The sequence below is a fragment of the Artemia franciscana genome, chromosome 5 (assembly GCF_032884065.1).
Source record: "Artemia franciscana chromosome 5, ASM3288406v1, whole genome shotgun sequence".
Taxonomy (NCBI): domain Eukaryota; kingdom Metazoa; phylum Arthropoda; class Branchiopoda; order Anostraca; family Artemiidae; genus Artemia; species Artemia franciscana.
This window is the reverse complement of record NC_088867.1, coordinates 1,232,757-1,249,600: the sequence shown is the minus strand read 5'-3', so window position 1 is coordinate 1,249,600 and position 16,844 is coordinate 1,232,757. Positions and strand designations below refer to the sequence as shown.

General features: G+C 33.8%; 1 protein-coding gene across 1 annotated transcript in view; it reads right to left on the bottom strand.

Annotated features, from left to right (window-relative positions):
- Window positions 1-5,167, bottom strand: part of LOC136026843 (vacuolar protein-sorting-associated protein 25-like) — a 28,489-nt gene extending 23,322 nt beyond the window's left edge. The window contains exon 1 of the mRNA XM_065703554.1: window positions 5,077-5,167. Within this exon, the coding sequence (XP_065559626.1) occupies window positions 5,077-5,117 (41 nt within the window). The 5' untranslated portion in view covers window positions 5,118-5,167. The remainder of the gene's footprint in view (window positions 1-5,076) is intronic.
- Between the last annotated feature and the right edge of the window lie 11,677 nt (window positions 5,168-16,844).

Sequence of the window (16,844 nt, the reverse complement as noted above, 5' to 3'; positions counted from 1 at the left end):
TCTCAATTATTAATCTAAGAGTGAAAACTTGGTCACCACATCCTCTTCCTTTTCTAAAACTGCACTGTTCTTCTCTTAAAACTTCGTCTACAGCATCTCTTGGTCTAAAAGTATCATATTACAAAGTAATTTGCTACCTACAGAGACCAGACTAATGCCTCAATAATTACAACACTCACTCTTATCACCTTTCTTACACAGTGGTTTAATTAAGATTTTCCTAAAATGATTAGGTACTTCCCCTTTTTCAAAATTCATATTCACAATCTTCAGTAGCTTATTTCTTACCTCAGAGCGACCATATTTAAGAAACTCATTTATCAGACTATCAGCACCAGGGTCTTCTCATTTTTTTATCCTTTTAGTACTGTTGCTAATTCTTCCTCACAAAACAAATCTTCCTTCACATCCAAGGTATCACAAACTTTTTCATTTTCATCTATATCTTTTCCTGCAACTGTATCACAGTGTAGCACATTCTCAAAATGTTCTGCCCATCTCTCTTTAACTCTCTCCTTATCACCAATTGTGGCCCCATTCTTATCTTTAAGTGGGACTAGTCTGAATTGACTACTCCCTCTCAATTTATTAACATGCCAGTATAATATTTTACTATTATGCTGTCTAGCTGCATCTTCCAGATCCTCAGCAATTTTATCCATGGTGTCCACTTCATATCTCCTTAGTTCATGTTTTAATGCTTTCTCCACTTTCTTTACATTCTTTTTGTTTTCATACGACCTCTCACTCAGATAATTCTTGTACAAACCCCTTCTGCTCTCTGTTAAACATCAAGCTTTTTCACTAATATTCCTAGTTGTAGTCTTGAAAGTCTTCCCTAAGACACCATCAGTAACTTCACAATTTTTTGTTTTTTTTAATTATTCCATCCATCTTCCACATTGTCAAATTTTAAACTCTCAAGCTTAGTATTCAACTGTTCCTGGAAGGTTTCTCTCAAATTTTTATCCTGGAGTCTACCAACATCATAACTTTCTGGGAGGTAGTTACCCTTCCAAAATTTCAGCTTTGAATCAACCTTAGACACTACTAGATGGTGATCTTTACTTTTAACATCAATAACAGCACTCCTATATACCCTAGTATCTTGTATTGATCCTGCTAGTCTTTGATTTACAATAGCATAATCAATAAGGTTTGCTGTCTTATCATCACGTGAATACCATGTCAACTTATGGGCCATTTTATGACCAAACACCATATTGGTTATAACTAGGTTGTTATACCTACAAAATTGCAAAAGTCTATAGCCATTACTGTTTTCTTTTCCTACACCAAATTTACCTAGGCTAGGGCACCATCTGTCCCTATTTCTACCAACATGGGTGTTAAAATCTCCTAGTAAAAACACCATATTTCTACATGGTACCCTGTCTATTTGCTCCTGTAACTATAAGTAAAATTCATCTGAGTCACTAGTATCTCCATCAGTTGGTTTAACAGGGACATATACTACCATAACTGATACCCTGAACTTTTTATCATAAAATGAGCAATTAGTATTCTATTATTAACACCTTCCCAGCCTAAACAAGACTTAGCAGCTTCCTTATTCATCATGAACCCTACTCCCTGCCTATGTACCCCATCCTTCCTGCCTGAGTAAACAAATTCTATGTCACCTAGTTTCAAGCTTCCTACCCCTGGGATATGAGTTTCTGAAAATCCTGAAAAATCCAGTTCAAAGCATCTAAATTTGTCAGTCAAAATGACAATAGTCATTTTTTAACATCATAACATTCCAAGTTCCAATTATACAAGTTTATACATATTTAGGTTCTTTAAAGTATTTGCAAGGTTCAAGGATTTAGATCTACTGTCTTTTTCCACAAATTATGGTCAAAATATAAAAAAAAAGCATTGATTAGCTAACATTTTAGGCCCCATGCAAGATACAACTTGAAACCAACAACTAGAAAACATTTATGATAAAATATAAAATAATATGGATTGAAACCAACAAAAAGAGTTCATGTAAGCCTACTCTTAGAACATTAGAAATGAAATCAACAAATATCACCATTCTTCACCAGACCAAAATTTTAATAGTTTTTTTAAACTCTTTTATTATTACAATAATTTAATTATAATTTTTAAACTAAAACTTTCTTTAAATTAGCATATAGTCTACATACCTTGCTATTCTATAAATGGATTATGGTAGCATGCTCTTCAAAACCTCTAGAAGCAGCAACACAATATTCCCAAAAATATTTTTCCTTAATAAAGTAAGCCAAGACATGAGCTCAAACAATGAACCCAATTGTCATTCTTATCTTTAAATATATGGATAAGGCACATTTTCAGTTGGTTTTAAGGCCATACTATTTTACTCTATAGTCACATGTATATTTCTTTGGAAATTGATCCAGGAAAACTAGTGAAAACATTAACAAAACTTTCAGCCATACTTGCTCATGGAATGTTCCTTGGAGGCCTGAGCTCTCACAAAAGAAGTTTGAAAGAATCTTAAATAGCCCACAATTGATCATTTCTAGTACACTAGAATCAAATGAAGCTCAATCTGAAAAGCACAAGCACTCTAAAAAATAATTAAAAACTTTGCAGCCATAAATGACACTGTAGTCAATTGCTTTTTGGGCATAGCCATACTTCATGCATGGGAGCCAAAACTTTATTTACAAGAATATTTTTGAAAGATCCAACCACATGTCAAACAAAAGAATAATGAGTTCTTGCAGTATCCAAAGAAGTTGTTAACTGAATTGTCAAACACTGTTAGTGTAAATAGTGGTCTAACTTTTAGCAAAGTCTTGTCAATAAAAATTACACTATTTCAATGTGCTGAGGAGTATATTCTTAGTTTTTTTTTTCTATTTCTTGCCTTTGGTTTGTGATGTGAGAGATTCATTGAACATTATATGAAAATAGTGTCAACATTCTATTGATTACCCAATTATTTTCTTAATCTTAGTCTATACATTCTAATAACTTAATTTTATACTAAACATTGTGTGATGATTCTTTCAGAAAATGTCTATTCTTGCTACCTGCCCATAGGTGCAGCAAATAGGTCCATGTTGCCCCTAGAAAACTCCTCAAGATTAAAGCTTAATTCTGAAAAAGTACCATAAATTTGCCCCCCTCCCCCCAATCCTTGAAAAATCTCCAGCTAAGTCCACACAACTGCCTACCAAATATTACTCCTGTGTTTATAATTGCCTAGATTCATTGAATTTCAGCCTTTATGCAGGCATACAGCACACAGCATATGCCAAAACAACTACAAAACCTTTTTTTAAATATAACTACTCAGCATTCTTTAATTTAATATATGAACTTTCAAACATTATTTCAGAAGTAGGTTAATAGGATGCACAAATAAAGAAAACAAGGTTGATTGTATATCACTTCTAAGGTTACTTAAAAGAGAATTATCAATATATGTAGAAACAGAAATTAATTAAGAATATCAGAAAAGTCCTATTACATTAAAACACCTAATAAAAGCCCACATTATCTAAGCCTTAAAGTAAGGGAAAAGACTGAAAAAATGCATATAGTGTATGGTTCAGATAGTAAACTTTCCAGCTCAACTACTTTCTAAGATATCAAAAAGCCCTTTGTCTAGAAAACTACCATGCTGCCTAATCTTTGACATAGGGTCTCAAAGCTGGAATAAAGCATGTCAATCAAAGACAGAGTAAATAATAGATAAGTATTGTGAACTATGGCAATACTGAAGAATCCTGACTCTTCTAAAGGAAATGTGTCAACATAATAAATTTAGTATTCCTAGATTCCTTATTTAATGCTATTCCTCAATATAAAAGTCATTACCTTCATATTGCATCCCCTCTTGTGATGGTCCTATATATTGCCCTAGTATGTAAGCTAAACAAAACTAAAAGAAAACTCTATAACAGGGAAATTCTTACTTAATAATATGTAGTATGTTACTATTAACCACATTGTCATGTTTTTTGCTGTGTTATCTGCATATTTAAATAGTATTTTATTTAACAATTCTATTAAAATCCTGGTTAATACAAACAGAATTTCATAACTGACATAGAAACAAGGTGAACATACTGCTTGTATGCTCTTTCTGAATATAATAATCACTTCACTTGCAGATGTGCCTGCCTGATGATCCTATATATAGCCTTAATAATGTGACTGAGTCTTTAATTAACCAAAATATTAATTGAAATAATTTAAAAAGTAAATAAATACATGCTGCATATAATAAGGTAAGAATTTCACTATTTAAGTGTTTTGTTTTTTCTGTATGCACTGGGCTATAGTTGGGACCATTAGGCTGAGTGGCATATTTCTAACAGAATTGATTAGGCCTATTTTGTTTAGAAAGAGTATAAAAAAAGGAATTGAGCAGTGTGTTCATCTTGTCTTAATGACTGTCATGCAATCTTGTATAGGCTATTTTGACAAAATCACTTAAACAGAGCAGCTTTCATAGGTTAAGAATAGACCAAACCCATTTTAACACAAAAAAAATGATGTAGGCTATATGGTAATGATACAAAACACAGAAAAAGATTATTCTGGATTTACATATATCTAAAAACTTCAAGAGGTGGGGTGCATTTTTAGGGTAATAACAGCTATATTGGAAAAATAAAACATAAAATAGCCAAATGAGTTTACTGCCAATACTTTTGTTTAGTTCCATAGTTTCCTTTAGACAAGATGTATCTCTTTGGTTTTACTAAAGTTATATCAATGTAGGCTTTGATGTTGGTTGGCTTTGCATAGGCTTAAATGTTGAGAAATAAGTTTTGCAAAATTGTAGCCAGCCAATTCCAACAACCCAAACCTATTCTCAACCAGACTATCAGCAAATCTCAATTACTTAAGTAGCATCTAAATTACGCCAAATTTTAGGCACCTGCTATCCGTGCATAGCATAGGAGACATAAACTTTAGCCTAATTAGAATAGGCTATTTGGGATTGTCCAGAACTGGAGTTTACTTTGGCTATATTTTATAGGCTATATCTAGTTTTAGTGCTGCAAGTTAATTTACTCTTTATTTCAAGAACACAACTTATCTTAAAGATTTGGCATTACTAACGTGAAAAAAGGTGGAAAATTGTACTGCCAAGGCCATTCCATGCTTCTAAGATTTGCATTTAGCGCTAGAAAAAGTCAGTGTTGAGAATTAGTAGGAATAGTCGAATTTTTTTTCGCTACGGAATTATTCGTTCCCTGTCTATCAAGTTGAAGAATGATTTTGAAGTCAATAAGAACTTTCTACTCTAGCAAGCCCTTAAGGCCTGCTTTACCAAGATAAACTCATTCCCGTTCATTCCTCACTCTGTATGTTTTATTAAGGAATGATGTCAAATTTATTTAACAAACAGTGAATTGGCAAACTTCTCATGTTTTTTACTAAAAAATGGTTCCTTTCCTGTCTCTTATGACCATCTTGGAGAGATGGTCATAATCACGCTTATAATGATCAACATGGACATCACCGCAGATGAGACCAGAGGAAGCAACATAATGTTCAATGTCCGAAAGTGAGCCACTATAATTGATACATAAATGGGAGGCATCTTTCCACAAAATTCTGTAACTACTTGGTAGTGAATCTAAAAGAAGCTTGGTCCACACTCATGAATAGTTAATATCACGCTTCATATCACCAATTAATAACCCGTCCAGTCCATTATTCTCAATGCCATTCAGAAGACTTTTTACGAATGTGCGAGATTTTGTAAATTTTATAAAATTTCGGAGGGATTTCTATTCGCAGGGGAGCTAAACATTAATGAGGGCAAGGTTGGTAAAACGAATACCAATACAAAAATTACTCTCGTGATAACGTAAAGGGGGTGGCGAAAACAACGTCTTTTTTATTAAACATGCTAGGCCACCTGATGGTGTTCCAGAGATTGTGTGGCCAATTGTAGAAACAACTAAATGTTTGTTGCTTCTGTGTAGGGAGTTTAAAATCATTAAAGGTAGTAAATGTTCCTGAAGAATTGATATATCAAAATAGTCCAATTTCTGATCTAAAGCAACGTCTTTATTCTTCGTACCATTAACATTGAACGAGTATATAGTGATGTTAGTCTCAGTATTCATTTTCTTGTATAAGATGACCGTTTCAACAAAAGTTAACGAAGGATTCGGCATTTCAATGAAAATGACACGTGATTTCCTTGAAAGTTTGCATAATTTGGTGTAGCCTGGCAAGGAGAATCAAGTAAGGATTCATTTAGCCCTGCGCAAGGGGAGCAGCGTTTTTCTTTATCACATTTATAACCCGGCAATTATAACAGCATTTGGGTTGGCGTTCAAATTTGTAAACTCTATACATGTCATACCCAATCTTTATACCAAGCCGAAGTGCATTAATGAGCGCAACAGAAATCTTATCAATTCTTACCACAAGCTTATCGCCAGAAGGCTTAATGCTATGAAGGCACTCATGACCTGGAAAACAGTTTTTTCATTTCGTGACGCTTCGCAGGATTGTTTGATTGTGATGGGACTTTTGAAATAACAACATTCGCCTGATCATGATTTAATGATTGAGGGCCGGGGCTGCTAAGAGGGGGGAAATTAAGATCATGATATAATATAGGATAGGTGCAGAAAAGTTTGTGCCTGTTTGCTGATGGGACGACTCAGTACAACCTTTTTTTTTTTATATTTGTCTTCATCAAGCGTGTTTATTCCGTTTCTATATGCAACCTTAACTCCGATTGATGGGACTTTTGAAATAACAACATTCGTCTGATCATGATTCAACGATTGAGGGCTGGAGCTGCTATGAGGGGGGAAATTAAGATCATGATAAAATATAGGATAGGTGGGGAAAAGTTTGTGCCTGTTTGCTGATGGGACGACTCAATACAACCTTTTTTTAAAATATTTGTCTTTATTAAGCTTGTTTATTCCGTTTCTATATGCAACCTTAAGTCCGATTGAGAATACTAATCTATAATTTTTAAAATCTACACCTACATGCAAAGAGTGTTTTGATCTTTTTGATTCCCAACTTGTCCCTACGGATTTTTTAAAAATATATTAGTTTCCCCAAAGCCCGCGCTATAATGGCTGTAAGTTTCAGACTGATCATAGACAAAAAGTTTTTGGCCCATTTTATGGCACATTACATCCTTCTCTCACTCAATGAAATGCTTTTCCATTTAGCTCAGACAATGATTCTTGAAATTTTCTTAGAAAACTGGCATGAAAGTTTTTGAATCACTTTCCGACTTACCCCTTTATTGCAAACTCGCGGGGGGAGAAAAAAAGGAAAAACAGTACATTGAAGGCATATGGCTCTTTACCAAGGCAACGATAAGCACTGCCTTGGATTCCAAATTTCTTCCAAGACGAACAAGGTTTTATTAACTACTTGTTTTGAAAATTACTTGTTCTGATAAATAGTTGAAATTACTTAAAACACTTTAGCTTAAAGTGCGAGGTGTTACGGGGAGGTAAACCCCTCATATGCGTAATAATTTTTGTTTGTTTTAAGTTTTAATGCAAAAAAAAAAAAAAAAAAAATGAAAGTGTCTGTACACTTCCAAATAACCATTACTATATGCAAACAGAGGTCAAAGTATGTAACTTTCAGCCCCTCCCATGGGGACTGTGACGGAGTAAGTCGTCCCCAATGATATAGTTATTAGATGTTTCGACTATGGTGAATAAAATGGCTATCTCAGAATTTTGATGTGGTGACTTTGGGGAAAAATGAGCGTAGGAAGGGGCCAAGGTGAAATCAGTATTTTTGGTCGCTTAAAAAAGGGCACTAGAACCTTTAATATCCCTTAGAATGATCCTTCTCGCGAATATTCTAGGACCACTGAGTTGATACGATCACCCTTCGGAAAAAAAACAAATAAACACGCATCCGTGATCTGTCCCCTGGCAAAAAATGCGAAATTCCACATTTTTGTAGCTAAGAGCTTAAAAACTTCTGCAGTAGGGTTCTCTGATATGCTGAATCTGATGGTGTAATTTTCTTTACGATTGTATGACTTTTAAGGGGTGTTTTCCCTATTTTCTAAAATGAGGCACATTTTCTCAGGCTCGTAATTTTTGATGGTAAGACTAATCTTGACGAAATTTATATATTTAAAATCAGAATTAAAATGCAATTCTTTTGATGTAACTATTTGTATCAATATTCCATTTTTTAAAGTTTCGGTTACTATTAAGCCGGGTCGCTACTTACTACAGTTCGTTACCACGAACTGTTTGACAAATATGTTCTCGTGATCATGGATCGACATAACTAATTCGACAGAAAAGAAAGCATTGAACAGCACAATCTATGTTGCCACTTATATCACATTTGGAGGTATGATACTGCAGCTTTTGCAAATATACAGCACAATTTCTTATGGTACCGCACATCGCAATTATACCGCGAAATGACTTATCATCACTGAAATTATTGTCACTGTACGGAAAAGGTAGCAAATGTTTACTCTTAACTTCTAAAAATAGATGACAGTATAGGTAACTTCAGAGCTCATGAGCGCGAGAATTCAAACTAGTAAGTAACGTGCTTTATCTGCTAGGCCATATTATTTAGTTATAATCAAAGTGAAAATGCCATTTAATTATTTTTTTATGCTCTTTTATTACTCAGTGAATGTTTCTGGGGTGTTTCATCTTGAGCCCTTAAAGGGGTCCTAAAAGTATTTCATCTTTTTATCCTCATGGAGAAGTTATCAATGCTAGTTAAAGTAGCCGATTGGGAAGTGGTAAAAAATGTCACTAGCACATAAGTAAGTTGTTCAAGAGTAATATATTCCAAAAGTACTTAATTATAACAAATCAAATCTTGTTTATTAGGGAACTCAAATATAAGCTATTTCCCTACCATTTCAATTTTAAGTGTGTATTTTTTTAAAGCTGTTGACTAAAAATAGTGCTGAATTTTGCAACTTGAAACTTTGCCATTAACAATTTAGGGTATCTTCTTACACATTAGGGGGGGGGGGGGGTAAAGTTAATGATAAATTTGCTGTGGGCTATATAATTTAGCTTGGCTAGTATGCAAGTGAAAATGTCATTTAGTTTAAATGTCATAATTCATATAAAATACCTTTGGGGCCTCTTTAAGGGCTCAAAATGCAATTAGCCCCAAAAATAATTATTGAATTATGAAAGAGCATATGAAAAGGCATCAAATGATGTTTTCACTTTCAAACTAGCTAAATTACATAGCCAACTAAAAATTTAATCATGATCTACCCTAGTCTCTCTCTGAAGACTTTCTGAAGCTTTTGAAAAGTATAACAGGCCTGGGTTTGCTGAGCCCAGCCAGTCTGGGCTAAATTACATAGCCAACTACAAATTTAATCATGATCTAAGTCTTAAAATTACTGGAATGCTGAAATTAAAATTTCAGCAGTTTAAAAATTACTGGAATACTTTAAACAGATTAAAACGGAAAGCTGAAAAAATGTATATACAAAATGAATTTATGAAGCATAAATGTGATATGAAAAAAACATGGAAAACAGTAAATTCACTCCTGGGTCAAAAGGGTAAAATAGAATTTATTAATAAATTACAAACAGAGAGGGGGAATTTGACTACCCCAAATGATGTTGCAAACTATTTATGTGATTATTTTTCTAGTGAGGGAGTGAAACTTTGTGACAATGCTTGGGAAAGAATTAAGCAGCCTCCCAAAATAGTTCAGTCGGAAATTCTAGTAGAAAATCAGCTGGTTTTTAATGTTTGTAGCATAAGTGAAGTGAGTACAATTATCAGTAGAATCCAATCAAACTCAAGTGGCATAAATGGGATTTCTCTTAAGATTGCTAAATCAGTTATAACACCAGTTGTATGTAATTTGATTAATAAGTCTATAGAAAAAGGAATTTTCCCAGAAGTTTTGAAGGTGGCTAAAATAATACCATTGCACAAAGGAAGTAAGAGAGATGACCCTTCAAACAAAAGACCCATTTCTATCCTCCCTTTTTTTCAAAAATATATGAAAAGGTGATAGGATCCAGGCTAAATGATTATGTTGAAAATAATACAATTCTTATAAATACTCAATTTGGTTTTAGAAGAAAAATGTCCACAGAAATGGCAACCATTAAACTTGTTGACTGGGTAAATACGTTGTTTGAAGCGGGTCTGATTCCAGCTGCTTTATTCCTGGATTTGAAAAAGGCTTTTGACATGATTCACCATAAACAGTTATTACTTGAGCTGGAAAAAATCGGTGTTACCGGAAAGAGTTTGTCTTGGTTTGAATCTTATTTAAGTGACTGAAAGCAGGTTGTGGTGAATGGGTGTTTTACTTCTGAAGCTAGTACAATAACTTGCAGAGTACCCCAGGGCTCTATACTAGGTCCTCTTTTATTTTTAATATTTATAGATCAGATTAAGTATTATTTGTCAGAGGCTGGTATAATCCTTTTTGCAGACAATACTCTTTTACTTGTAGCTGCTCCATCAGTTGATCTACTTTTTGATAAAATGATAAAGGCAATGACCAAGTTTATTGAGTGGGCAGATTTCAATCTTTTGACATTAAATTATAATAAAACTAACTACATTCTATTTTCTCAGATATCTAGTATTGAAACTAATTTAGAATTAATAATAAATGGAAATCAAATAAAAAGAGTAAAGGTAGCAAAGTATTTAGGTTTTATGATTGATGAAAATCTATCATGGAAAACACATTCACATATTATAGCTTCAAAGTTGTCCAGATCTCTGTGTGTGCTTTGCCAAGTTAAAAACCTAGTATCCTATAAAATTCTTTGGTTACTTTATTTTGCTATTTTTTACCCGTATATTTGCTATGGTTGCTCTTTATGGGCTAGTAATTTTGTATCATGTTATAAAAAAATCCAAAATAAAGCTGTTAAACTTTTATCACCTAAAACTTTATTTACTCATAATATTAATGAACTTTATACTAAGAATCAACTTTTTGATATTTCAAAAACAAGAGACTACCAAGTTAGTATTTTCACATATAAATTTATTAATAATATACTTCCCTCTTCTTTCGAAAATTTTTTCTCCATTAGTTGTGATCTTCATAGCCATGATACACAAGGGGCATCAAATCTGGTACACCCATTTAGAAATACAGCTAGAGCTTCTTTTGTGATTAGAAATTTTGCCCCCTCTGTATGGGATATTATTCCAATTGAAATAAGAAATTCGAGTCATTTGGCTTCCTTCAAGGCTGTTGTTAAGAGATTCTTCCTTGCAAAAGAATAGTATGATAATGATGCAAAAGTATAGTAATAATGCGTGAGTGTCATAAGTAGAATCTTTGTATGTAGTAATATGCAGAGTAGAGATGACTGCCAGCTGCTGCCAACAAGCCCTCGGGGCTTTCTTAGCAGGTGCAGCAAAATGTTTTGTATACATGTTTTTGAAATAAATTAATCTAATCTAAAAAAAAAAGTCTATCTCTGAAGACTTGCTGAAGCTTTTGAAAAGTATAACAGGCCTGGTTTGCTGAGCCCAGCCAGTCTGAGTAAAACAAATGCAACAAACATTGTTCAACAGGCTCTGACACCCTATTTTCATGAAAAGCTTCTTAACAACTAAAAAGATAACCTTTCCTGAGTAGATATTGACAAAAACAGATGAGGCTCAAGCCAAATAACTCTCTGTTTACATCATTACCTGAGATATTGTAATGGATTTACAGGTAGATTTACTTGTTCTAAGAGTATAGTGATGGATCAGCTTCTGTTATTTTCAGTCAGTTGGTTAGAGTGATGTTAAGAAGGCAGGTGTTCCCTTACAGTACTGGTTTGTAGTTTGCACTACCAATGCTGTGATGTAAATAAATCAAAATAAATCAATAATCAAGTGTCTTGTAGAAGAAAACTTTCCATGGGTGACAGTTGTGAAATTTAGCTGCTGTCTATGTGCCCTGGTTGCTAGTCATGTTAAAAAAAAAAATCTAAGAAAGGAAGATTAATGCAAGATTATTTGCAATCATTTTTGACATAGTGCAAGTGATAAGGTATATATAGGAATGAATCTTCAAGTCTTCACTCAGGTTGAACAATGCAGATTCTTTGCTTTGGCTCATATTATTTTTCATTTGAAAACTAGACAAGGCATATTCTTGAACAGTGGGATACTTATACATTGTACCAGGACTCTCTTTTGTTCTCAAAGATGCCTCACATACGAACATCCAATGATTTATAGATTGTTTTCACTTGTTAGTTTCAAGCTCAAAAACCAGTTGTCAAAGCAAATATTGTAGTTCATTTTCTTTGTTAAGTTACTCATCAGATATAAAACTATGTTGCCTCCAACTCCAAGATTCCTTTCAACTTCAAGATCCTTGTTCTCCAGGTTTATTATGTTTATTATTGTGATTGAATTTGTTTGAAGGTAGCTAACATTCCTAAATTTCAATTTTTGATTAGCCCTAGAGACTAATAAATAGTGATCTTTACTAAATATCAATAACAGCATTCCTATATACCCTAGTATCTTGTATTGACCCTGCTGGTCTTCAGTCTATAAGATGAGCAAAACTCTTTTATTTCAAAAAAGCAAGTAAATTAGCTTGTTCAACCTTTATCTTAACCTACTGTGATTACTCAACTGCCAGCCCCCAAAAAAATGCAAAATGGAAAATCAAAAGTAATAAAACAAGAATGAATTGTGAACAAAATCAATGAGCTGAAATCTTTGATTTATGCAAATGATTATGATGTTATACTTCTTACTGTACTGAGGTGTATCCCAAGAATTTAATAAACAAGCTCCTAGGCATCACATGTGATGTCCAATTGATCTTTTCCTTCTGGGGGAATTTAACCTTCCTGAAATCCAATGGATTGATGTATCTGGTTTTTGCACTAGAGATTCTCCTTTTTTGTCTGCCCTCTGATAATTCCCTCTGTCAAACAATGTCACAAGCAAGTCATTTCAGCAAAGGGCAAGTTTCCAACACTCTTGATCTGGTTATTCTTGGTAATTCTGACCATCTTATTAAGAATATAATAACCACACCCATTGGCTGTACCAACCATATTGTAATTATTTCAGAGTTATGTTTACCTACTAAACAACCCTCTTTCAAGCAACAAAAATATGTCAGTTACAAACTAGTCTCCAAATGACTTGCCAATGTCAATTGTGAACAGCTTATCACCAATGATATTGATGAGAGTTGGTCTAATGGGAAAACTGTCAAAATTTTTTTGGGGTAAACAGGTCAAATCTACCTTTTTTAACTACAGAAACAAGTCAGCTTAATAATAGAATCAGGAAAAAATCCCTTGTTACAGGAAACTAGTCTCCAAATGACTTGCCAATGTCAATTGTGAACAGCTTATCACCAATGACATTGATGAGAGTTGGTCTAATTGGAAAATTGTCAAAATTTTTTTGGGCTAAACAGATCAAATCTACCTTTTTAACTACAGAAACAAGTAAGCTTAATAATAGAATCAGGAAAAAATTCCTTGTTACAGGAAACTAGTCTCCAAATGACTTGCCAATGTCAATTGTGAACAGCTTATCACCAATGATATTGATGAGAGTTGGTCTAATGGGAAAACTGTCAAAATTTTTTGGGCTAAACAGGTCAAATCTAACTTTTTTTACTACAGAAACAAGTAAGCTGATTAATAGAATCAGGAAAGATCCCTTGTTACAGGAAACTAGTCTCCAAATGACTTGCCAATGTCAATTGTGAACAGCTTATCACCAATGATATTGATGAGAGTTGGTCTAATGGGAAAACTGTCAAAAATTTTTTGGGCTAAACAGGTCAAATCTACCTTTTTTAACTACAGAAACAAGTAAGCTGATTAATAGAATCAGGAAAAAATCCCTTGTTACAGGAAAAAGAAAACATCAGAAAATTATCAACTCTTCAAAACTCTTTAACACCATATCACAATGCACCATATCAATGCACCAGACAATGCACCATATCAAGCTGTTAAAGAGAAGGTTTGAGGAACAATTGGCTGAGGATGTTAGGGATAATCCTAAATCTTTCTGGCATTATGCCTCACAAAAATGTTGCAGCAGATCCACTGTCCCTGATATCCTGTACAATAGTCAACCAGTTGCTGATCCTGAGCTGAAAGTTGAAATTTTCAACCAACAATTTGCATCTGTTTTTCCTGCAATTCCAGTATTTTTTTCCCCTCACCTCCTATATATGATGTATCACATCTTATGGAACCTATTCTGATTAATGATTTAATAGTTCTAAGGGAACTTATGTCACTCAAATGAATAAATTGCCTGGGCTAGACTGCATTTATCCTTGTATCCTCCATGAATGTCAAACAGTACCTCTTTCCTTACTGTTAGGTTATCATTAAATCTTTCCAGACTACCTTTGGATTGGAAAAAAGCCCATATCATTCCAATATTTAAGAAAGGTAGAAAGGACCTTGCTGAAAACTACCAACCTATCAGAATGACATCAGCAGTTGTTAAGGTTCTTGAAAGAACAATTAATTCTGCAGTTATTAGACATACTGAAAGTAAGGAGCAACATTAAAAATTAAAACTAGCAGAAGTTATTACATATATGAGGGGGGTCGCCTCCTCGTCAATACCTGGCTCTTTATGCTAAAGTTTGACTTTTGTCCCAGTTCCTTATGAATGACTTCTGAATCACAAAGTCCATTTAATTTGAAAAAAATATTCTTGTAAAAGTAACAAAAAACTTTAGCATAAAGAGCAAGGTATTGACAAGGGGACGACATTCATATATGTAATAATTTCTGTTCATTTTAATTTTTAATGTTGCCCTAGTAGAATCTAAACTTTAAGCTTTGAGGATGATAATATCAATTAGGAACAGAGAAATAGGACCTGAATGATAAGGGAACAAAACAGTTCTGATGAAAAAATAAACAATCCTGTTTTGATATTTGTGCTAATAGAAATTCTTTAAGCAAATTTTGCTATTTTTGCAAGCCCCTTGGATAAACAGGCAGAAGATTGGTGGACCAAGTTTGCAATATGACCTGAAATACATTTCTTTTCTGAATTCCATAGAAATGTGCCAGTCAAGATCTAAAAAAGAATTATAGCCTATTGTAAAAAATATAAATGAGCTTTAAGATTGAAACAGTCAGACAGTTTTAATTGTAGCTAGAAGAAGCAATTGCTTCTAAAAGCACTTGCTTGTACAAAATTGAAAGGATCCTGTTAGTTGTTGGTAGGTTTTCCTGAAATATTCATATCACTTTTAAATTTATTGTCTGGCTTTTTTGAAGTTTTTGCTAAAATGATCCTAAAGAGATTATCACAGTTCAATTGAATTCACACAAGTTGTATGGTTGGATGAAAAAGAACCCGCTCGAAGGTTTGCTCTTGCCATTTGGCCTTGCCCCTCATTCTCATCTTGTAGGTGTTTCTTAATTTTTTGTATATTAAAATTTTTTCTGTGAAACTTGTCTGAATAAAATGATAAAAAACATTTTGTCCTTCTGTGTTGGCTTCATTCCTTAATACTCTACTGATTGCTGCTTGTCTGGTAGGGTTCGCCCACTTCTTTCATAATATTTATTTCTTCAACAGAAACTTGAAAAATGAAATCCTACCATCGCTAATGTTTTGGTACATTTTTATGGCTTAGATAAGATGTGACCACAGTTCTTATTTTCGTTTTTTTTTTCTTATTCCAAAAATTATGAGAAAATAATGACAGAGGAAACGCCAGTATGTCTTTGGAAAAAAAAAAAAAAAAATCAGTTGACACCACCTAGTAACACAGCAAAAATAACTATAGAATCCTAAATCAATATATTTGTCCAATTTATTTTGTGCTCTTTTTTTAGTTCTTGCTTTTGCTTTGCTTGAGCTGATAATAAAATACCTTAATTGTCATAATACATTGCTAAACTTACCTGGGCAGCAGGAGTTTAATTTGTCTTGGGGAAGGGGGAGCAACTGCCCCCTCCTGACCCCAGTTTGCCCCCCCCCCCCCCACCAGGTGAAATTTATTTTTTTCAAAAAATCTTGTCAAAACTAAGATAAGCATGCACAATTCAATCATCCAGAGAAACAGGTCAGTTTTCTTTAGTATATCTTTGCCTTTATGGTACTATGTGGCTCATTTTTCATTGTCACTGTCATTTTCACTTGATTTGGAAGAATTGGCTCCAACTTCCCCCCCCCCATGATTTTGACAAAATTATGCCACTGCTAGGTATTAGTATCAGTAAAAATGGTGGATGTAGCAAAGATGCAAAAAGTAGAACAGCCAAGACCCAAGTTTTTTTTCACAGTTGAAAAAAACTTGGAAGAATAGGAAGATAGTTCTGAGAACTAAGATTATAGTACTGGAAGCTCTGGTACGAATAGTCGTCAAGTATAACTCTCGAAAGTCGGAGGAAAATTTGTTGAATGTTCTCCATAGGAATTGTCTATGGATTGACTTAGGTACCGATTTTACCAATTGTTAGTCGAACAACAAGCTGTACAAAAATGTAGTACTATTCCACCTTCTAGGTCTTAAATGAAAGAAAGGTTGAAGTGGCTAGTTTACGGATGAAATATGACAGAAGGAGGCCAGAGATTGGTCTTTTTGGCCATCTGTCTTGAACCAAACGAAAACCAGGTCGTCTCTGTATTGGGTGAGAAAAATTGGAATTTCATAGGAAAGGGTTACAGAGTGGAGCTTCTAACAGATTTGGGTGGAGGAGGAGCTTGGTCAGCTGTGTTGGTCTCAGGCGGTTTGGTGCTGCAGCAAATTATAGAAGTAGCACTAATAGCAAATTTATCAGATGAGGACACAAGAGAATGTTAACACTTTTGCAGCTTTTCTGCTTGTGCATTTCGTTTCTAATTTTACTTTATTTATTCTGTGTTTTCACGTTTACTTTTGGA